At 48.4% G+C, this 22,451-nt stretch overlaps 1 protein-coding gene across 15 annotated transcripts; it reads left to right on the forward strand.

Annotated features, from left to right (window-relative positions):
* The first annotated feature begins 329 nt into the window (after positions 1–329).
* Positions 330–21,767, forward strand: LOC121077095 (probable G-protein coupled receptor 83). 15 transcript variants are annotated; one of them, XM_040571908.1, is made up of 9 exons: positions 339–575; positions 1,820–2,007; positions 2,980–3,090; positions 3,437–3,578; positions 4,339–4,455; positions 5,073–5,198; positions 6,309–6,442; positions 10,229–10,837; positions 16,898–17,130. In XM_040571908.1, the coding sequence occupies exons 4-8, from the start codon at positions 3,465–3,467 to the stop codon at positions 10,821–10,823; spliced, it is 1,086 nt and encodes a 361-aa protein (XP_040427842.1). In that variant the 5' UTR covers positions 339–575; positions 1,820–2,007; positions 2,980–3,090; positions 3,437–3,464; the 3' UTR covers positions 10,824–10,837; positions 16,898–17,130. The 15 variants fall into 15 exon arrangements, 12 of the variants coding, with proteins under 12 accessions (XP_040427839.1, XP_040427842.1, XP_040427841.1 ...); XM_040571907.1 differs by lacking the exon at positions 2,980–3,090; XM_040571906.1 differs by lacking the exons at positions 1,820–2,007; positions 2,980–3,090 and having other exon boundaries at positions 340–575.
* The last annotated feature ends 684 nt before the right edge of the window (positions 21,768–22,451 follow it).

Raw genomic sequence — 22,451 nt, forward strand, 5'->3', positions numbered from 1 at the left:
CGTGCCGGGAGATGAATCGTGTGCCTCGGCGCTCGGGTCCTCCTGGCAGCCACGCTCTGCAGAGCCGGGGGCTGCCGTCAGAGCAAACCCTCGGTAAAAGCTCCGGGAGCCGGCGGCAGGGAGCCCCCCAGCTCACGCCCGCTGCGGGAATGGCCGTGGCCGAGGGAGCTGCCCTCGGGCCGCTCCGGGGGGGAGCTCCGTGCCCGATCCATCCCTGGCACCTCCCGGGCGCCCCCCGCGCCCCAGGGCTGCGGCCCGGCGGGGCCGGGGAGGGGCCGGGCCGTGGCGGTGGCTGCCCGCGGTGGGGGAGCGCCGCCCCCCCGTCTGCTGCCGGGGCGGGGGCTCCGGGGCTTCGGCAGCGCCCCCCGCAGCAGCGCCGCAGCTCGCGGCCGGCCTCGCTTCGCCTCCAGCCTTCCGCGGCTGCTCGGGGGTGGAGCGGAGCCCCCGGGCCGGCCCAGCCCGCAGCCCCCGCCCGGCGTGCTCCGGGGGCCGGCAGCAGGACCCCCAGGGGCGCCTGGCGAGCCCCGGGGGCTTCCCGAGGAAAGGATGCGAGCGGGAGGATGGCACGAGGGGACGTAAGTGGCGGCGGGTATTAGGTTTTGTTTCCTCCTGTTTTTAGGGTTTTGTTAGGGAATTGTGTATAACTTGTGCTTGCAACGCGCGTACTCTCCTTTAAAGATTTATCCGGTGCAGGGAGTGAAGTGTTGATTTATATTGAGAATTCAAGTAATTTGACAGACTGTGGTTGGAAAGATGTATTTAAATTCTTTGGAATGAAGGGTTAATATTTCTGCATCAGGAAGAAATTACTGCTAAAGCAGGTAGGTGTATTTAGCCAGCCTCTTGCAACCAGATAGTAGAAGAGCCAGGAAAAGTTGAACTGAGGTGGGATCTTCCTCCCCGGTCCTTCAGATTATATTAAGTTATATAGTTGTATAATTTTCAGTTGAAAGCTTAACTCTCATATTGCATGGAGCCATAGTGTTCCAACTCATCAGGGTAATCTGCATTTAAACACTTTCTCAGGAAGACACGGTGGCCATCTCTGCTGCACCTGTGGTCTAAAGCAACAGCCAGTGCTGACAGCTTTAACAATCACCTCAAATAACGTTTTAGTGGATACAGAAAGATCTGAGGAGAAATTCCATGTCAGAAAATCAAGTTGTAGCTCCGTCATCTTTTTAAGCTCTTCCATTCCCCTTGTCTATTTGTTCCTAGAGCCTTCCTTGGAAGAAATAAGGTTCAGCCATGGAGTGGGCCAGGTCAGAAGGCTGATCGAGCTGAAAAAGCTGCTTATTTAATTTTCAGCTGGAACAGCTGAAACAGATTTGATTGTACAGGTACCAAGACATAGGCACGAAAGAAAAGTAGTAACCAAGTCCCCCTTCATTACCCACACTTAAGGCCGTGGCTCCCTGATCACTGTGAACTACCTAGAGTGCAGGTAGTGCATGAGAAATAGGCTTCTCAGTCACATGAGCACTTCAGAAAACCTGTCTGCACATTTTTTAAATTAAATAATCAGTCATGAGATTTTTCTTGATCTGGTTTGACCCATGTATTGTAGTAGTTTCTTGAAACTCAGCTTCCATTAAAAGCCTCTCTCTCAGGGTAGCAAAGACAATTGTACACATGAGATGCAGGGAAGGCAGTAGGTGTTTTCTTCTGTCATACCACAGCATCATCTCTCAGGCTCAGTGATGGCATTTCATTGCAGCATGAATATCCCAGATGTGCTTGTTCAAAGATGAAAGTGGTTCTGCTGGAGCTGACTAAAATTGTCTTTCTTTGTTACACGTACACTGCGCTATCCCTACAGATCACCGTGGCTTCCTTTCATTGCCCAGCCGTGCACCATAAAGAATGATCGCCTCAGCGTATACCACAGCAGACAGCAAAGAGGCATGGAGAACCATGTGCGCCTTTCCCAGATGTGATAAACCTCACAGGTCTTTTAACACCCCAAGTGAAGCAGAGAGACTGTGCTCTCCCCTTGCAGAAGTCCAGGTGAATGTAGTTCTGGATGCTCTCATTTCTGGTGTGAGCATCAAGTCCTTTCTGAGTTGTGCCAAGCTCCTAGTCTCAGAGATGTGTCGCTGCAATGAGTCCCCTGTGCCAGCCATCTTCTTCAAACAGGATGAATGATCCCTTTCCTCACTTGCAGCTCTCATTTCAGTTTCATAGCAGCACCCCAGCACCATGTCTTGTGAGAAAGTCAGATTAGGACCTGCTCTAGGGCTGGGCAGATACTGAAACAGAGAATAATGAGGTCAGGTGTGGAGACTGTGATTTTCTGCCTGTTGCATTACAGATGCTTTGCTGTAGCAGAATCCACGAGCATTTGTCATGCTTCCTGTCCTTTCAGGGTTATTTCACTCATAAATTTGCCCGGGAAACAGCCACTGCCTGTATTCAAAACTACTTCTTCTCTTTGTCTCCTGCATAATGCCACCCTCCTCCCACCCCAAGTTGTTTAACATTCTCTGCTTTTGAGAGGTATCTTCTCATAGGTCCTCTGTATTCCCAACACTCACCAGTGTAAGCAGACAAGCCAAAGGAGAGGTTATTATGGGAATGTATGGGTATGAATACACATATGCAGTCTCCTGCAGCTTACTTCTGTAAGAAAACTGTTGATCCCTGATTCTTGCTCAGTGATATTTGCAGCTGAGGTCCAGAGGCACGAGCAGACAGTGAGTTAGAGCTCCGGATCTGCTGAAAGCCTGCTTCAGGCCCACCACCTGCTACGCAGCGAGTTCGCTGCCCTCAGCAGCCTGACAGTTTGCTGTGTGGGGAGGTATTTCAGGGAGCTTTTAGAGATCTGAAAGCACTGATTATTAATCCTGCACTCCATATGAGGTCCATTGATTTGTGCACACAGTCATGGAGCTTGAAGGGAATTGCATGTACAAAACAAACAGGCTCTCCTCTCTGAGAACCTGAAAGAGTTTCTAAACAACTTTCTCCTCCTGTATGCAGCATATCCAGAAATACTGGTGTGCGTGGTTCATAAGTTCCACCCAACACCAACAGATCAGTGCAATCTAAAATCATCAGAAATATGTAAACACAGTAAAAGGAGGCCTAAAGGTGAGTAAGCAGAGATTTTTTTTTGTCTAGTGAATTGTTCTGGTGCATGTAGCATTATATACTGGTTCGTATATGGTATAAGTATATAGTCTGGAACTTGCATGCCACTTTTATTGCTAAGTCTCACCTTTTGCAGGAGAGACCATTTTCTCACTGAAAATGAAACGCTGTAAGCAGAATTCAGCTGTTGTTTAGAAGAGAAAATATGAAATAGACCAAAGTCAACTTCTGATGTGATTTCCACATTCTGAACCACTTCGGGATAATTGCTCGGGTTAGATGCAGACAAAAGCTTCTTGTGCTCTTAAAAATGGTATCCCAAATGGCTCTGTCTTTGTTTCAACAGGAAAGAACCAGGTGTTTTGAAGTAGAGGATGAAAGCACCAACTGAGCAGCCTTCTCTGAAAGTTGGAGGAAAAGTGTACTCAGCTGAGAACAAATTAAAACAAGCTGACATGGAATTAAAGCAACTTCAAGCTCCATCTGAGGTTTTCCTTCATTTGCTTCATGTAATAACTAATTATTCTTTTCAGCCAACCTGTGGAGCTATTACTGTTCTCGATATATGAAGCAGTTGAGGGTGTGCAGTGCCAAACCAGTCCCTTTCCAGTGTGCCTGTTGAAAATACTCCCCAGTGCTGCCTCTGCCCCTGAGGAACCCATCACACCTTAGAGGCTCCCTTTGGCTTTGCACGTAAAGGTATTGTTCATAATGCCAACTGCATCTTCATCAGCTTCCTGGGGAACTGAGCAGTTGAAGCTGATGGATCACTTGCTATGTCAGCTAGAGCTGTGGTCCCAGCTGCTCTGAGTGATCAGGGTCTGGGTAACCTGCCATGCCTCACTCCCTGCTTCATTCGTACGGGCCACAGATGAGGGGTTTTCTTGAGGAGTTTGACCATTACTCTTCCTTGGTCAAACTCATGTCAGTCTACCAAGCAACTAACAGGACCACCTTCAATTGGACAGACAGCCGCATTGTGGAGTGGGAGAAATTTGCTGAGCTGGCTAAATATGAGCCAGAGTCCCAGAAGCCAACAGTGAAGGCTCTCCTTATCGTGGCATACTCGGTGATTATCATCATGTCTCTCTTTGGGAACATGCTGGTGTGCCACGTGGTGCTGAAGAACAAGAGGATGCACTCAGCCACCAGCCTCTTCATTGTCAATCTTGCGGTCTCTGACATTATGATCACGCTGCTCAACACGCCTTTTACCTTGGTAAGTGGCATGCTGTGTTGTCTTTTCAGCCAGGAGGGGAGTCTCATGGAAATGCTCTGTCCAGTGGTCGCAGGCTCTCTGCTCATGCTATTCTAGGACTGAGGCATGAACCCAACAGAAATAAGTCTGATAGACAACTCTGCCAGGCAAGTAAAACTCTGGTCAGCAAACTGTGCGCTCCCCGTGCTCTTCCAGACTCTGTATTTCCTAAAAGACTCTGAAGTCTCTCCAGGTATGCTGCTGAACTGACACAAATCAGAAGAGTTTGGGGAATGGAGAATAGGTGTCTGGATATGTATGTGACGTTAACATACATGCTGGGGAATTACAAGGTCAAACTTAAGACTTAGTGGGTCAAAACAACTTGAATGCTGGTTGTACTTAGGTAACTGGAAGAAAGACGGCAAATTCTTCAGATCTACCAGCTGGGTAAAGTCTTTAGTGAACGCTCTCCAGACCTGCAGGGAGTGGTTGTGTGAGCAAACCATGGTCCACTTTTTCCAAGTATAATCAAAAAGTTATTACCATTGCTCACAAATGATGTTTATGTGATTAAGCCAGGAGGGCTGCAACAGGACCACTCATTTCAACTATGTTTTTTAACCTTATAAACTCTTCTGTAAAGTGTTTTGAAATCCAACATAGCTAGTTGGGTTTCAGGTGAGGCTGCCCAGACGGCCAACCAAAAAGCATGCGCTGGCTCGGGTGCTGTCCAGGGGTTTTCCCTACGGATTTGCTTACTGATGGCTTGTTTTCCCCTCAGGTTCGGTTTGTGAACAGCACGTGGGTCTTTGGGAAGGCCATGTGCCACATCAGCCGCTTTGTGCAGTACTGCTCGCTCCACGTTTCCACGCTGACTCTAACAGCCATCGCCCTGGACAGGCACCAGGTGAGGCACTGCTTGTCTGCGCTTCCCTTGCAAGGCTCCTCCCAAGCCCCTGCCAGCCTCGGCTGAGCCGGTGGTTCAGGCTTTATTTTAAATGGGGGCCTTGAAAGACAGCAGAGCCACTGCTGAATGCAACGCATTTGTTCAGCTATACAGGGATTTTTTTCAAGTTTTTCAGCTTTCTATCCCTAAAACCATAAAACACTGGTCTGTATCATCCTGAGCTTAAATTCTGACCTCATCACCTGTTTGTTGTTTTGTTCTTCTTTTCCCACTGGGCATTTGCTGCATCATCAAGCTGCAGGGCAGATTGAGTTGGTAGCATTTCTCATCTCACTGTAGCAGTGAGTAAAAAGCAATCCTGATGTTAAAGTTCTAAAGCAGAGGATTGAAGTGTAACTGTGGGACTGATGCTGGACCATAAAGGGGAGTGGCAGAGTGAGAAACTTCTGTTGGAAACACTGGGAGGACACGTCGGAGCTGTGAGAAGACTTTTCCTGCCATCTGCCTACAGCCAAGCTGCATCAGTTGCTTACTTACTGTAATAAATACTCAATGTACTGCAAGTAGACAAAAGAGAAGGTAGACCGGGCCAGTGCTTATTTCTAGCAGTCACTCTCCTTTCCTGTATTATATATACACCTATCAGCCAAAATTATATTCTTCAGACTGAGCTTTTATAAGCTCTTTATCTTTTAATCTAACTCAGGAAATTTCGTAAAAGGTGAGTTAATCCCTCAAAACATGGGAGAAGGGCTCAGCTTGATAGGTTTAGCTAGTACAGAAGACATTTCGTTATGTAATTCGTATAGAATAAATGAACGTACTCATTATTGAAGAGACTTGTGTAGATTTTTTTTTTGAAGTAACCTACAATTTAAAGAAAATTAGTCTCACAGAAGAAAATAGAGAAAAAGTTTATTTGAAAACACTTCTGAAAAGTTGAAGGGTTGCCATTTTCTAGGTCACTCTAATAAGCAGGACATTTTCCTAATCATGGATGTTATTTTCTTAATAGCATTAGATCATGTGAAAAATACCTCTGCTGTGTGTACTGGTGGAGGGACTTTGCTTTCCCATGAGATAAGAGTCACTGTGAAGTCTTTATTACAGGTCATTCTGAACCCACTAAAGCAAAGGATGTCACTAACAAAAGGAGCGCTGAGCATTTCTGTTATCTGGCTGATGGCAACCTGTTTCTCCCTGCCACATGCCATCTATCAAAAGCTTTTCCAGTATAACTACAGGTGAGTTACTCCCTGGCACATCTGACCCCTTCCAAGCAAGGCGTCCTGCAGCCTTCAGCTGCAGTAGTGGTGGCTTGTAGCAGGCAGAGCTCCTGGAGGGGCTCCCAGGTTCGGGGGGGAAGGCAAGAACTTGGTGGAATCAGCGGGAATTTGTGTGTGAATAAAATCTAACTTCCTACAGCAGAGGTGGCTGCTGTGAAGAGCCTCTTGGCTCACTTCAGTGCACGTACGTGCTCAGGACCTTGGTTTGTTTTCATCTCCCAAAAATCAGAACGAGCGGGTTAGTCTCACCTGTGCAGCCTCGTGCTGGTGGTAGGCTGTAAGGCGCAGGTGGGCAGGCGGCACGGCTCCGCTGGGGCACAGCAGCTTGGGGCCTCCTTGAGTTTCATCACACCTTCAGGGTGGGGTCTGTCCCCAGTTTCTTCTCCCAAGGGCCCTTCCTCTTCCCTCCTCACACTTACTCAGCTTTTCAGTTCCAAGAAGACCATGTCTATCCAGCTTGCCCAGTACCCAGACAAGGAGGAAGTGGAGAGCAGGTGCAGCAGTTTGAAAAAGAAAGAAAATAAAACCTATCACGTAAACATCTGGTACTTGCTTTAGCAAGACTATACAGAAAACCACCTAGATAACTGTTTCTAGTATGCTTCTTTGTCTTCCCTAGCAATGAAGAGGGCTCTTTGCTTGGCTGAACACAACAACGAAAACTATTAAAAGAAGGTAAAGTGGAATTTCACACCCACATGAAGACTTCTGAAGTATCAGAAGAAAGTGAAGGTTCTGCTCTGGAGAAAAAAAATAAAAATAAAAAATATGCTTATCTTCTCATCTACCTGTTAGTCTAGTGAGGGCTTTCATTATTAGGAAGCCACCCTTTCTACTAGGGAGAAATAAAGAATCAGAAATCTTGTTTGGGTTTGCCCTTGCAATCTGTTGTTCCTCTACATTATCCAATCTACTGTGCTCCTCTTGTCCTCATGAGCCTCAAGAGTGGCACTTGGCAGGAATGCCTATGGACCCATGCTAAACTTTAGCCCTGGGTGTGCAACACAGGTCAGGAGAACCCACAACCTGCACGCCTGTGGTGTCAGTGCTACCTCCCGGCCACAAAGTAGGCCATAATGCTACACTGCATGTGGTTTTCATGGTGCCGCTTCATACTGCTGGTGCCTGCGTTTTGCAGGAATGCCAGGCTTGAGGCCAAGGGACTGGAATTTTCGGCTTGAGAGCCGAGTACCAGGGAGCAGAGTAAGAAGACAGCAAGAGAAAGATTTTTGTTGTAGATATTGAGCTCCTGCATAAAGGACAAACGTCTTTCTTCCTACAGTACGGCCACTTCTCTCCTATCAGTGTGACAAGGAGACCATTCAACTATTCGCTCAGGCTTTTTATAGCTGTTTGCGTACAGGAGGTTATAAAAAATAGGAGAGTAATCAGGGCTTTCACAGCTCTTTCTTGCTTGTGCTTATGATTTATTTGCTGAGAGATGCCTTATGGGGGGATATAAGATCTTCAACTGCTTAGACTTTGTAAACAAAGTGCTGGGTTACTCCAGTGCTTGCATTGCTTCGCAGCTGCGCTCAGGCTATTACTGAACAAATTGCTTATGAATGAACAAATGCCGCTATCTCTTTCACTGCACCTGTCTCTGCTTGTCCTTTAGCGTGCCCAGAGGAAACCTAGCCTCGAGCTGGCATGAGGCAGCTCGGCGATATAAGGACTTCCAGGACATGTTATTCTCATCGCTGTTTTCCATTGAATAAAAATCCCGGTTGTAATATCGCCCATAATAGGTCCTGTGGGGCAGGAGCCCCTGTGACAGCCGAGCAGGGAGCTGTTCCTCCCGTGGGAACAGGGGATGGGCTCCAGCAGCGCCGGATCCCGCTGGCTGCGGCGTGCGGTGGCACGGCCAAATCCGTGGTGACTCTGGGCTCCACCAACACACAGCGGCCTCTCCAGCCTCGCTCTCTGCCAGCCACCGTCCTTGAGCAGGCGGGAGCTGCTTTTCACGGCTGCACCACCTGCAGGCCAGCCGGCAGCCCCAGGGCATGGCTTGGCCTCCCCATGCCCCACAGGAGGAAGCGCGTCTGCTCTCCTCTACCACGAGCATCCTCGGAGCCTGTTGTGGCTCCGCTCGGAGGAGCTCTGCTCCCCTGCCCTTCGTACTACCTCTTCACAGGCGCAGCTCCGCTCACTGAAGTCCTTTTCCAAGCAATCTTCTATTTGTGGCACAAAAGCCAACTCCAAGGGTTGAAAACAGGATATTAAAGATATTAATCAATACTGCAGCAAATAATGTGGCTTGATGGAGGCTAACAAGTGAACAGAAGACAAGGTTTGAAGAGAAAAGGGCAAAATGGAGTAAAAAAAAAAAACGGGAAAAAAAAAGAAAGAAAAGGAGAGAACATCCACAGGAAATAAATTTCTGAGTGCCCCTTCCTCTTAGGGTGTTATTGTTTCCAGTCATCTGCTGTGCCGTGTGGAGGAACACTTGGTTCTCTGCAGGGGCTGTTGAGGTACGTGTGCTGAGAGCAGCAACGCAGTGAGAGAAATGCTAACAGAGCATGTGTCTGTTGTGCTGAATTTGGCAGATTAGTTAATTTCTGTTGAATTAAGCTGTCAGATATAGTTAAACTATTTTTTAAAATTTATTTGTCTTTTAATTATTGTTTTTATTTATTTATTTATTTTTGTTAGTTAGCCACCAGAAGTTAAACTGTGGTGTTTAAGTTAGACCCACGTTAAGCAACCCCGTTTTCCAGTAACTGTGCCTGTTTTACGAGGCAGCAGTAAGGTCCCTGGAGGAAACACGACAGGCAGGACATGAAGCCGTGCTGTCGGGGGTGCAGACGGCTCTGCAGGGGGCACCTGAGCGCTCCCTGGTGCAGCTCTCGGCCTCCAGCCCCGGCTGCCCGCGGTGGGGTTCTGGGCAGGAGGGCGGCTGCAGCAGTGTGGGCAGCGGCTGCAGGTCCAGCGTGGCAAAGACAAGTCAGAGCTAGGGCAAGCAGGCTGCAGTGATGACCCAAGCGTGTCCTGAAACTCCTCTGCGTCCCAGTAGTATCGGGTCAGTTGTGCGTGGCCAGACAACAGTTTGAACAGGCCATCCGCAATAGGAGTAATGCATCCTGGGCTGGATTTCTGGGTGGACACGTCTAGGGAAACCTGGGCATCATGTGTGCTTTACCTTGGTGTGTAGGAATCACATACAAGACGGGAGAAGAGCAGGGAGTTCAGTGGTGCTCACCCACTATCCCCTCTCCTCCTGCATTGGGATTTTCAGGAAGAGAAAGGTGACATTGCTGTGTCTGTGCCCAGGCACGCGCAGGGAAGGGGCAGGGCTGATCAGTTCAGTGCTTCTTCCACAGTAGCCCCTTTTGTAAAAGGGGCCTTCAGGAGCAACTTCTTGCCATGTTAAGGGGACTCATTCAATTAAAATCCACTGCAGCTTCAAAGAAGAAACTCCACATTGTCTTTCTAAGACTTTCTTGTATCAGACAACACGACAATTTAGGAGGAAAGGTGATACAAATACACAGTAGCCAGTCAGCCTCAGTGAGAAAGATGTGGAGAACATCATGAGAGAAGGCCTTCTGGGAAACAGAAAATAAGCAATTTTGAGTAAGCTTTGTTTGGTTGAGATTAGCAATATCTGGCCCTCCTCTGTCAGCATTAGAAGCCTGAGGATGTGGTTGTGGGTGGTGTGAAAGCCCCACTATGGTTTGCCAAATTAGCAGCATCCATTTACAAAGCAATGTCCACATGCTATATACATATTTCTTTGTTTTCAAGGGAAGCCACTGTCCGGAGCTTGTGCGTCCCCGATTTTCCTGAGCCTGCAGAACTGGTCTGGAAGTATCTGGACCTGTCTACCTTTCTTCTCCTCTACCTCCTGCCCCTGCTCATCATCACTGTCACCTACACACGCCTGGCTAAGAAGCTGTGGCTCCGCAATGCCATTGGAGACATCACCACGCAGCAGTATATCACCCACCACAAGAACAAGAAGAAGAGCATCAAGATGCTGATGCTAGTGGTAGTGGTCTTTGCCGTCTGCTGGTTCCCTCTCAACTGCTACGTGGTGCTCATCTCCAGCCTAGGCATCAAGACGAAGAACTCCCTCTATTTTGCCCTGCACTGGTTTGCCATGAGCAGCACCTGCTACAATCCTTTCATCTACTGCTGGCTGAACGAGAGCTTCCGCTCAGAGCTCAAGTCCCTGCTCTGCATGTGCCAGAAGGTACCTCCACCTCGGGACAACGTGCTGCCGCCCGTTATCACGTCCTGCCGAGAGGCATGGATGGAGCAGGCCAGGTGCAGGAAGGGACCTTCCTCCCAGACCATTTGCTCCACTGTCAACGTCCAGACAGCCAACACCGATCTGTGAGCCAAAGGGCAGAGGTGAGTCGGTTGGTGGACATCAAAGGGCATCTCCCTGTTTCTTCTCAGGAATCCGTGTTGCTGCTCTGGTTTATTATTACTGCTTTTCACATATTATTTACTGGTATCACAGTAGTACCTGCTTTACTCAGTGCTGTGGAAACACAGCCTTTCAAACACCCTCCAACCCCGCAGTTGAAACTGGTCCAAGGAGCAGGCAAGCATGCAGGGGACGTGGGATGATATGGATGGGGTGGTTGCTTTCCAGGGGGCTCCCATCATTTTAACAGCACAGGCTGTGGGACCCCAGTTTCCCGCATTGCTGGTCTGTGTCAGAGCCTGTAATGTGTGCCGTGATACCAGCAGGGCTTTGCAGAGCTGCAGAAGTGTGCAGGTTTTGACGTGTTCGAAGGAAGGACTTTGACATCCAGGTAGACTTTGTCCATAGATGATTTCGCCAGATAATTTATACCAAAGCCTCCCAGCGGAGTGAAGGGTAAGGTAAGTCAGCAGCGGTTTCCATGTGAAGTACGGCTGCTCTTCCTCCCCGGCACTGTCCTACCCCCTTGCTGCTTTGGGATCTGCAGAGCAAACAGATGGAAACTGCCCAGGAGTGCTGGTGGGGCTGGGAGCACGCAGCAGCGTGAGCAGGCAGCGGGGCGCCAGCGGGAGCAGCGCAGGATGGCGCTGCCGGCACTACCAGGGGGTGTAGAGCTCCAGCAGGGCTATGCGGGTAAAGGTAAGGGAAGAATTTAATTTGGCTGCTAGAGCCACATGAATAACTGTGTTGAAAGGCAGGGCATGAATGCAGGCAACACTGGCTGCATGGGATTTCCAGAGGAACAAGTGGATGGAGCGACGTGCCGTGTCCAGCACACAGAGCTCCGAGCAACAAAACCTCCACCCTCAGTGGCACCCAGGGAGCAGAGCCGGTGAGCAGGAAGAGATCATTCCCACACTGCGGCTTAGACTGGAGCTGTGCTTCATAATTAGACACAATTTCATTTAGTCCAGTAAGGATTCCTTCTAATTTCTATTATAAATCCATTAATTCATCAAATAAACCTACACAGGAACTAAAGGCCACAAAATACTGCATCAGGGCTGTAGCATTCACTAACTGAAGAATGAAATTATTCTACATAATTACTAATTGTTGTAAGAGAAATTCATTTAGACAGCTGAATTGACTCAGAATAAGAGGGAAAGTTTTGTTTACAATCCTGGGAAAAATATAGTTTAATTTAGATGTGCTTGGGAGGTAGATGAAGAAAAGAAGATGGAAAAAAGTAGAGAGAGAGAGAGGAAAAAAAAAAGAAAAAGACAAGGACAAGAGACAAAGAGGCAGACAGAAATCAGATTTGCTATGTGATTTTGCAAGCAGTGTTGAGCAGTGGTTGGGCATTGGGAACAGAATCTGCTTCTGACCTAGCCAGAGCTGTCCCCTCCCCATCATGCCACCCCTCTAATAAATTGCACCAAGACTGGAGATCAAGAAAGGCTGGAATAATCCCACAAAATGCACTGCTCTAAAGTAGAGAACCTTTAAACCAAGCCTAAAAATGTGTTCATTGTGCTCTCTGCAAGTTGTTTTCAGTATGTCTTTTCATAGTCCACTTTATGTGTGCACACAAAACACATGGTTTCGAAGAGATCCATCTTTCTACATTTTCTTTCAATGTTCATGGTATATCTCAGGCTTCTATGGAATAACCATAGCAACAATATTAACATGATATATTCCATGAGAAACATGGCTCTCACTGTAATTCTGTATTTTCTTGTGATGTTTGTCCAAGAGTGCTGGTACAGACTGGCTGCCCATTTCCCTAGAAAGAACCACACTTCTGGGGAGCAGCGAGCCAGCCCTGGGGTTGTATCTGCCTGGCATCCTCTTGGTACAAGAAGTGGTCTGGGAGCACCTGTCACTTCTGTTGGCTATGGGAGTATCAGAAATCTCTCAAGCTTGTCTCAAGTCCATCTTTAAGATTTATTAGTGTTGGTTTTTTTTCTTTTTTTTTCTTTTTTTCTTTCTATCTTTAAATGGCTTCATGATCTTTTTCTGGAGGAATCAAAGACCTCAGTCCAAAGTAGGTCTCTGTTCATGCCTTGATTTCCTGCCAGTCCTCCTGCCATGCATTTAGCTGTCTCTTGCTATGAAAAGTAACTTAGCTTTTTTCCTTAGATCTGTAAACTGTAGCATGTCTTTATTGCTGAGATTTTTCTCCCCTAAATGGGCATGATGTAAGAACTGTCTGTATTGCATCTTTGTAATGACTTTGCTATCTGGACTGACAATTATCAATGCCTGAATGAGATTCAAAACCTCACATGCTTTACTCATTACCTAGGGGCTCTCATATCACTTGAGGATGGATGCACTGGCTAATCAGCTTGCAAGGAAAGGTTAGGATGCATGACTTGAAAAAAAAAGGAAAAAAAAAGGAAAATAAAAAAGAAAAAAAAGAAAAAGAAAAAAAAAAGGAGGAAAGCTGAGCTATGTTGTTTGACTTCGGAAGGTACAGTGACTGAGGGGCAAGAGGGTGCACCTCCGCTGAAATGCAGGAACAAGGCTTGCTCCTACCATTAGAAGGCTTACCTGGCCAATGTTCAGAAGAAAAAAACTTAAGAAATCTGCTTTTGCTAAAATGTGTCAGGGTCTGAGCCTACTCAGCAGGTAAATAGATGCTGAAGTGCTTAACACTTTGTCTTCAGACACACGCTCACATGTGGGAATGGCTTCCTGAACGGCGCCCCAGGCAGCTGCGTGTGCTGCATCACGGCTGTGGCCAGTCCTTCTCCTGGGTGCTCCTGTCCCCCTGCTGCCCTAGCAGGCCCCCGGGGCTGGTTGTGGCTGCTGCAGGCACCTGGATGGGCAACGTAGGTGTGACCTGTGCCGTCAGTTCCCCGCGGCCCTTCTGGCCCTGGACGCTCTCATAGCTGGGATGGTGGGGTGGGCTGCTGTGGAGTGGGCAGAGTGGTCCCAGGCAGCCCAACCGCTGCACAAGCCCTTGTCCTGTCCCTTGCCAGGCTGAACCGGCCTCTGCTGCCCTGGCTGTGGCCCTTGCCAGCACGCAGGTGACTCAGATTTATCACTGTGGGAGGCAAGATCCCGAGGGTGAGCCTGGAGGACAGAGTCCTAAGACAGCGACTTACCGGAGCCTGCTCCACAGGAACTACCCGAGCACACGCAAATCAGTATGCAAAGATTCAACAGGGAAATGTCTGAGTGATTAACAACCCAGATTTACTCATGTTAGCTCATGCCAAATGTATCCAACTGCCTTCAGCAGAGTTGCTGATGAAGGCGATAACAGAGAACACAGTGCAGAGGATACCTGAATTCCAGAGGCAAATCCCCTTATATAGCCCCACCACATAATGAACAAAGAAACCACAAAATGCCAACTAGATGAGGAAAAGCAAAGCAGAAAAAATGCACAATGAGTCAGAAAATTAGCTCAGGAAGGAGAAGCAGAATAGAATTATTAGCAGTTAGCTCTTCAAGCTGAAAACAGTACAGAAAGTCTGTTCAAAGGAATAAATGGAAATGTTCTCAGTTAGATCCAGATCAAGCCCTGAGAAGTGGGAATGCAGCTGGGCCAGCATCAGAGACCATCCTCTTGCACTACTATAAAAATTAGCAGATTTGTTCATGCTGATACCCAGAGGGAGAAGAGGGAGAAAAACCCCCAAACCTCACACAGGAAGTTTGGATGCAAAGTGCACACCTGGAATTAGCAGCTGGAAAATAACGAACAGACAGCCACTGCCATGGCCAGCTGAGAAGAGTTTCTCCCGCAAGTCAGGGAAGATTGCTCTACCCTCTCACCGACTGCAAAGCAAACACCCATTTCCCTCAAGCTATCACCTCCTACATTGTGGTGGGGAGAAAAATTCGTCTGATCTCCCCAGATTTTGGATGAAGCCCAAGCAGGAATACTGAAGGGAAAAGGATCTGGTTCTTATGCCCAGCATAGCACTGCAGTCAGCTCTCATTTTAAAGATTCAAGGCTTTTCACAAAGCTGTCCTGTCCCACCGCTGCTCAGCAGTAGTCCCTACCCAAATTCCATGGATGTTCCTACGTCCTGAGTTCGATCTCCAAGCACTCCCAAGGGCACACACCTTTCCAATAACAGCTGCTCCATGTAGCTTGTCCTGATCAGATTCTGTGCAAAGCAGGTACACCAGAGGCCGTACTGTTGGCTGTACCGCGTTTCAGGTGTCTGCAGGAACAGAACTGCAGTCCCTGGGGTTGCCTGGCAGAGCTGTCAGGACGAGCAGGCATGCAGGAGCAGATCCCCGGATGCTGCCAAAGCCCCGGTGAGAGTATGCCCGAAGCACCGAGCTAAACGAGGAGGGAGGGTGGCATGGGGTCAGCGTGGAGGCGGTCACCGTGCCCAGAGGAAGGCGTGCGGGCGGCTGTGCCTGATGTGCTGCGCTGCAGCAAGCCCTTCCTAAGGGGCTGCTGGATGTCTCCTTCCAGATCAAAGCCAAAGCATTTCTTGCTTCACCTCCTGTCTCCCCTGTCTGTATTTACTCCTTTGCCCCCAGTAATAGGGGTTAAAGTAACACCTTTGGTCTATACAAAAAAGGTTTTCCCTCCTGTGAGTCAAGAGTGGCTAATAATGCCTTGTTTGGCAATGCTAAATCGTGTGATGGTCCTGCTCTCTGCAATGAGCTGCCAGTGAAGAGCAGCTGTCACTTATCAGAGGTGACAGGGAAAAATATAATAATAATAATAATAATCAACAGGCTGAATCTCACAGAAACCAAGTGCTTGGTTTTATAACACAATAGTCTGTCACTTGGAGAGGCCTTTTTTTGGAGAGGCCTTTTTTTTTTGTTGTTTCTATGACAGCCCTCATAAAAATCTCCTTGGCAGATAAGAACAGACAAATTGCTTTATAAAATTGGATTGATGGACCATCTAATTTGTCTGCTGGAGACAAAAACAATTGCTTTATGGGGTACCATAAGAGACAATCATAGGGAGTGTCCCGTTTAATGGAATTCCTGCTTATTGACTTGAAATTAATGCTGCTTTAGTGTATATAAGTTTATATCCTCACCAAGTGTTTTGTCTGTCTGACCTACCTGCATGCTTTCCTGGTGCACATAAGTAGCTAATCCATATCATGTCCTGGCAGGCTGTCGAACATTGGCGGTCTCTTGCAGAAAGGATTTCCACTCTGGCAAGGAGCTCTGCTGGGTACTTGTAGCTGAAAGTTACAGTGATTTTCAAGACATTATGGTCGACAGCTTCATGCCATTCTAGCAGAACTGCACCAGATGCTTCTGCCAGACCCACAAAGTCTTGCAGCTTCTTCTTTTTTTTTTTTTTTTTTAATTGGTTGGAAACAGGAGTGCTGAGATACTAACAGGCCGACTCCTGTTCTTACCCCTGCCCTCAGAGTGGTTCCAAAGAATGTTTTTCAGTGTGGTGATAGGCACTTTATGTACATAAATGTATATATATAGAGAGAGAGACTTTGTTCAAATCCCCACTTGTAGCCAGCTTTAGTATGGTAATCAGTGTAATTCCAAGGTTGCCAGACTTTGGATGTTGTTAAGGGAATAATTTATGATACATTGCAAAAAATGATGGTGGGCAAGTGTTTGAGCAACAGATCTTATTCCTTTTCTCAAGAAAGAAATGATTGCTGGCTGCCACATCTTGTCTTGGCCAATTTCAAACAGGAGTCAAGTGACCAATGGCCTAAACCTTTTGCAGATTCTTTCTCCCTTCATTGCTCTCAAATCCTGTTTGCCTTGGTTCTGAAGGGGAACAGGGGGGAGTGTGTTGGGAGGCTTGTCCCCAGCCACAGTGGCTTTCCTTCGTGCTTTTGCAGGCACGGCGACACCGAGCTTTGGTGGAGCAGCCATGAGCAGCAGTACGGCTGGCAGCAGCACGTGTTTCTTTCCCTCTTCCAGTCACTGAGGAAGACAAAGAAGACTGAACAAAATACAATATACTGCAGATGGAAGAAATGTACAAAGCAAGCAAGAAAGAAGTTTTGGTAAAGTTTTTTCTCCTTATGAAACAATTTATTTTCTAATTTTCTCCCCCAAATCTCCAGATAACCATCTAGAATACTGCTGAAGCCTCCTGTGGAAGCAGCTCGAGAAAGGGTGCTCACAGCTCCTGGGGGTCTCCTGAAAAGAGATTTTCTTCCTTCTCCTGCTGCTGTAACTGTGCATGGTGTTTTCAGGTTATCTGCTAACTCGAGGCACATGGCAGGGTGGAGCTGCTGGCACAGCAAACATCCACTGCTCCTCAGCCTGCCTGAAATACATCTTTGTTGTTAGTTCAGGATTTGTGTTTGATTATCCAGCTCTGGTCGCTGCCCATTGCAGTGAATGTGTAGTAAAAAGGGAGCGAGGCAGCACCGTGCCCCCAGCCTGCTTGCTGGCCTCTGCCACCAAACCATCTCATGAGCAGAGCAGCTCCATTGGGATGGGCATGTTCCCCACCTGATATTCTCCGGTTTTGCTTTTGGAAATGGGGGTGGAGAGGGATTTTGAAATAAACGTGTGCTTATAACTCCTTGTGGCACAGCTCAGTACACGTTTCAGGGGCAGCCCCTGATGAACCCCGCAGAGAGCAAACACCCCCTGTCATGGGAAGGCCAGCCTGAACCAAGGCAGCATTTCCCTCCCCATGATAACAGCTGTGAGACAAATGAAATACTGGACTTTAACCCTCCTTCATGCATTGGTTCACTTGGATAACACATTTTTAAGTTCAGAGAAATGACTGATTTTCAGCTGCATAAGCTGCCCATGGCAAAGCACCTGCTGAAGTGGCAGCAGAGGGAAGCACTGCTGGCTGCTGCCCAGCTGCTGCTCAGGCAGCCTGGACTTGGGGACCCCCCCCTGCCATCGAGCACCCCCCCCAGCGCATCCAGAGCACCTTTAGGGAGAAGGCGAGATTTTTAAGTGGGGCTGAGAAAAAGCACCCACAGGCACTGCAGAGCAGGCAAGCTGCCACTGGGCGCCAGGGGACGAAGGTATCCTCTGAAACTTAGCTTATTTGCAACACCCCTACTCTGCCTGAGCTGCTTGAGCAAAGCAAACAAACCTGAAATCTATTACATCTGTATTAATGGGGTTTAAAACTACCTGCACCAACACAGTAGAGTTAGCTGCACTGATAGCCTAAGATTCATTTTCTGTAGCCTTAGTCCATCACTCCAAGTAATTTGCCTGCAACAGACACTCTCAGGCTTGACTCAGTCAAGCATCACTCAGCATGGTTTGTCCTCCCACAGCAAGTACAGGGTGATTTCCTTTTCCCTTGCAGCTGAAGTCACTGTTGGAATTACTCTACAACTGCTGCCAACACTTTTCCCATTGCAAGAAAAATAAGGAAGATAACCCCACACCTCCTGAACCTGCTTGGTGAGGTTGCTTCTCATTGCTTAGCACATTTTATTCCAGCACTTCCCATTTGTTATTTGATTCCAAACTGAAAAACTAGAGCATGACAGCAATTTCAAAACCAGCAAAATAAGAATGGCACCAAGCTAAGGCCTGGCATCATGCGCTTCACCAAGCTGTTGTTTAAAAAGCTTGTTTCACTCCTGGGTACCAGTCTCCCCACCTTCAATATGTTTACCAGGGGTCAGCACCAGCCTTTGCTGCTCTGCTGAGTTGCCGCCCGCAGCCCCTGCAGCCCAGCAGCAGCTCGTGCTCAGATGAACACAGCAGGTGCTCAAGCAGCAGTGGTGGTGTTGTTGGACTAGCCAGGTGTAGGCAATTACTTTAACAGTGATGAACTGTCAGAAGCCTGGAAAAGGGAGAACAACCTTACTACTCCAGCATGGGAGAAAACATGGGTGTTGTGGTGACTGTCCCTGCAGGCTCCTAGAGGAGGAGCCCTGCCCAGTGGGAACCTTGGGGAGCTCCAGTGCCTTCCTTCCCCTCCACCCCTGCCTGCGTTCCTCACCCCTCTCCCTCAAGCTCTCTGCCTGGCAGTTGTTGCTGTCCTCCCGGGCCACTCTTTGCCTGTGCAAGATGAGTGACAGCTGCCGGGGACAGGCAGAAGGTGATTTACCAATTTTTCCTGAAGCTAAGTTGTCGGTGATTTTCTTTCGCCCTTGCATTTCCTCTGCCATTGTGAAGGAAGGAGAGGCTGAGGGCGAAGGTAGGAAGACCTCCAGTGTTTTTCTACTTTTTGCTTTAAGCATTGCTAAAACATTCTCTGCCCCCCACTCCTGCTATGAATTGGAGGATAGGAGCCTTTCTTCCACTACATTTTATGTATTTTTGTATACATTTTTGTACATACATGTACACTGCTGACGCTGGGCCGACCTCCTCCTTCCTAAACCTGCTCCCTGGTGTGTGTGCCAGGACTGGGCACTGTACAGGCAGCCCCTGGGCACGGCCGGGTCGGGTGGCTGGTGGCAGGGGCCCGGCGGTGCTCGCAGCAGCCCTGCTGGGGAGCCTGCTCCTGCTCCTTGCTGGGGTCGCTTTTGCTATGGGTGGCCTCTGGAAGTAGCCTCTGGGCTCTCAGATGTGGCGTGTGCTCGCTGCTCCTGCTTGCTTCAAATTAACTGTAGGAGGTAAGAAATTCTGAAAGCTGGGCCTATTGTTATTGTGTTTGATTGGGGTATTTATTTGTAATCTGGTAATTTCTTAAAAGCAGCTCAGGGGATGAAGTGAGGGAGAGTTTGAAGAGGTACTGAATGGCTTGCAAAAGCACATTATTTATTTTCTAAAACTGTGTTCCCCAGTGCAGCTGCATTCAGATCCAAAATCAGCCCATTATCCAGTCTATTGGCTCCCATTAAGGTAATAACTGCTGCACTGAAATAGGCTGGCCAGTCTCAAAAAGACTCATTTACCACCAGGACTCGGAGAAGGAATACAGGAATGTCACTGGGATAATAATGTATTTTTTATGAAGAGTAATAATTACTGGCATCAGGCTGTCCCTGAAGAAAAACAGTGTTTATTTTTAATGAACAGGACTTTCTGATTGGAGCAGCGATGCTTTCCCCTAAAAATGAACTTCTGCTGCCAACAAAAGGCAGCGTGCCCTCGTTTTTAATCTGTTGCTCCCAGCTTGGTTCCAGTGGGGAGGCTTTGCTCTCATGGTTGTCCCACGGTGCTCTGAGCCGTGAGTGCACTCCTCAGCCCTGGCTGTGCAGCCAGGGGGCATGGGCTGGGGGGGCTCAGGCCAGGGGGGGCTCCCCTTCAGACCAGGCTCGGCCCCAGGCCTGCCTGGAGCTTCCCCTGCGCCATGAAGCGCCAGCACTGTGGCTGTGCTCCCGGCTTGGGCAGCACAAAACATTTGGAGAAGCTGCACCCCAAACACATGAGTCATGAAGCTTTTTGGCTGCCTTTGGAAAGCTGCGTCTGGAGAGTCCCTGTGAGCCAGCCCAGGGGGTTGCAAGGTGAGTTTACCTGAAGCAGAAGAAAAATGATTTTCTGTCTCCTGGCAAGCACAGTCAATAATCCAATAATTGCTATAAAATGTGTGTTTTCATTCACATATAATTGCCCTTATGTCCTGCGGAGAAGTAATGAGAACCACACACACAGGGGGAAAACTGTGTAAAATATAAAATGGAAAAATCAGAGAATGAACAATAAAAATATCATCTGTCGGGAAGGAGAGAAAGGAAAGAAACTTGGCCCTGGAAATTCAGTTCTCTCTAATGGATTTAAGTCTTCATTTTTAGCAACCAAAATTTAACTAACTGTTCTCTAACCTACCCTGTAGAGGAGACAGGAACGCAGAGAAAATGGTGCAGGGCGCATTTGAGAGGTTCAGTGCCACAATTACTCTGTCAAGGAGACCACGGACATGCACAGCTGTGAAAGATGAGCCCAGCAGGAGAAGTGGTTTATTACTGTGCCAAGTGAGACCAATTCCTACCAGGATGAGTAATTCACATGCAAGGAGTATCGGCAGACAAGAAGAGATGACAAACATCACCAAGGCCCTGTCCTTCCTGAAATTAAAAAGCACAAGCTGAAATTTAATTACTGGCTTTCTGCTTGACTTTTCCCTGTGTGAATGCACTTCCCCCCCTGCCGTTGCACCCTCACGGTTGGGGAGCACACAAGCAGCGGGGCTGGCTGCTACCTCCCACCTGTGCCCCCCAGTGCCAAGCAGTGGCTCACTGCTAATGCAGCGATGCCTCATGAGGACATGGGGCTGGCACAGGGACTGGTGGTGGTGCTGGCACTGAGGCAGCTGGCGGTGTGTGCCCACCTTCAGGGCTACAGCCAGCCCAGCGCGGAGGTCTGAGGGAAACTTCTGCTGGAAGTTGAGCATCTGAGCTCAGGTGTGGTTGGGTGCCCAGCTGCCACGCTTAATTCTGCCAAATTATCCATGCTGCCTAAGTTGATGCTAACGACTTGGCTGAAGGTGCCTTCAATAGGTGTGAAAATCTGAAGGACCACCTTTCACCATCTGAATGTCGGCTGAGCAGGACGGTGCTGCTGAGGTTAGAGCCTAGAACCAGCACCCACGCAGCGACGGAGGGCACTGGCCAATGAGGAATCAGACATGCTAATGGCCAAGACTTGAGGTCTTGAGAAATACGCTCTGATCATTTATGAAAGATTCTAGTGACTGTCATATAATTGTGTGTAATCAGGCATCATTGTGTGCTAATGAACAGCTGTGCCATGTTAAACCCCTGCGGAGCCACTGTTCTGCTTACCACGGATGGTTTTGCCGCTTCTTGTTTGTGCACGCTCAAACAGCTTTGGGAGGCCCCAGGTTGCTCCTTGTCCACTTCTACCACATTTTATAAGCTCCAGCAAGCTAACTGCACGTTGCTCTTCTGTCTGTTACCACTCTTCTGCCTGGTCCTACGGTCCCTTTTCCTGCCCTCTCCTCCATTTGAGCATGGGTTTTTGGTCTGTATTTTCATGTAACATTGTTTTTAATCCAGATACTCTCAGACCAAAAATAGACAAGCAAACACAGGGTTTGAGGGGCAAAAATTTATTATAAAAGTACTCGCTGGGTGCATCCAGACTCTGTACACAAGAGAAAACCTTAGAAAGCTCATCTGCTATTACCATTCATAGCTTGGGCAGTCATTGTTCATACAGTAACAACAGGGCTCACTGCTGGTTGTGGCTGTAGGCTGCCAAGCAGGATTCCAGCACAAGTGTTTTGCTGATGGTAACACCTCCTTCAGCCTGACCTGACCTCTCCCATCAGCTCTCCTGTGCCACCCGGCACTCGCCGGGCATAAGGATGTGCCCTCAGATGTGAGTTCCCTGTGAGAAAGATGCAGAGACCCACTTGACTGGCCAGGCCACCTCAGTAGTTCCTAGGTAAAGCACATTCAGGGTTCCCAGGCCTACACAAGGACGTTGAGAGCCTCTGATCTCCATGCCTGCAGTTACTTCATCGGGGGATGCGCGTGCTGTGTTTCAACACCCCACGTCTTTCAGCCAGGCTCTTTAAAGCAAACCCCCTTGGTAAGGAATATTCAGCTTGGCAGGATCACTAGCTGTGCACTGGGGCTGCTGTCAAACACAGGATGCACTTTTGCATTCCTGCTTGAGACCAGCTCAGGAGACTGCCCAGTGCACGTGCTTTGCGTGGGCCAAAGGGCATTTACTGGCATCCTCCTCTGGAACTGGAGGCTTGTCAAGCAGTTG

Source organism: Cygnus olor, chromosome 13 (genome assembly GCF_009769625.2).
Source record: "Cygnus olor isolate bCygOlo1 chromosome 13, bCygOlo1.pri.v2, whole genome shotgun sequence".
Taxonomy (NCBI): Eukaryota; Metazoa; Chordata; class Aves; order Anseriformes; family Anatidae; genus Cygnus; species Cygnus olor.

Bases quoted from the DNA above. Each gene is read 5' to 3' on its own strand.
- LOC121077095 (XM_040571905.1), top strand. From the start codon at position 3,926: ATGCCTCACTCCCTGCTTCATTCGTACGGGCCACAGATGAGGGGTTTT. The intron at 5,199-6,308 runs GTGAGGCACTGC...TCTTTATTACAG, and splicing joins TCGCCCTGGACAGGCACCAG to GTCATTCTGAACCCACTAAA. The intron at 6,443-10,228 runs GTGAGTTACTCC...TTTGTTTTCAAG, and splicing joins CTTTTCCAGTATAACTACAG to GGAAGCCACTGTCCGGAGCT.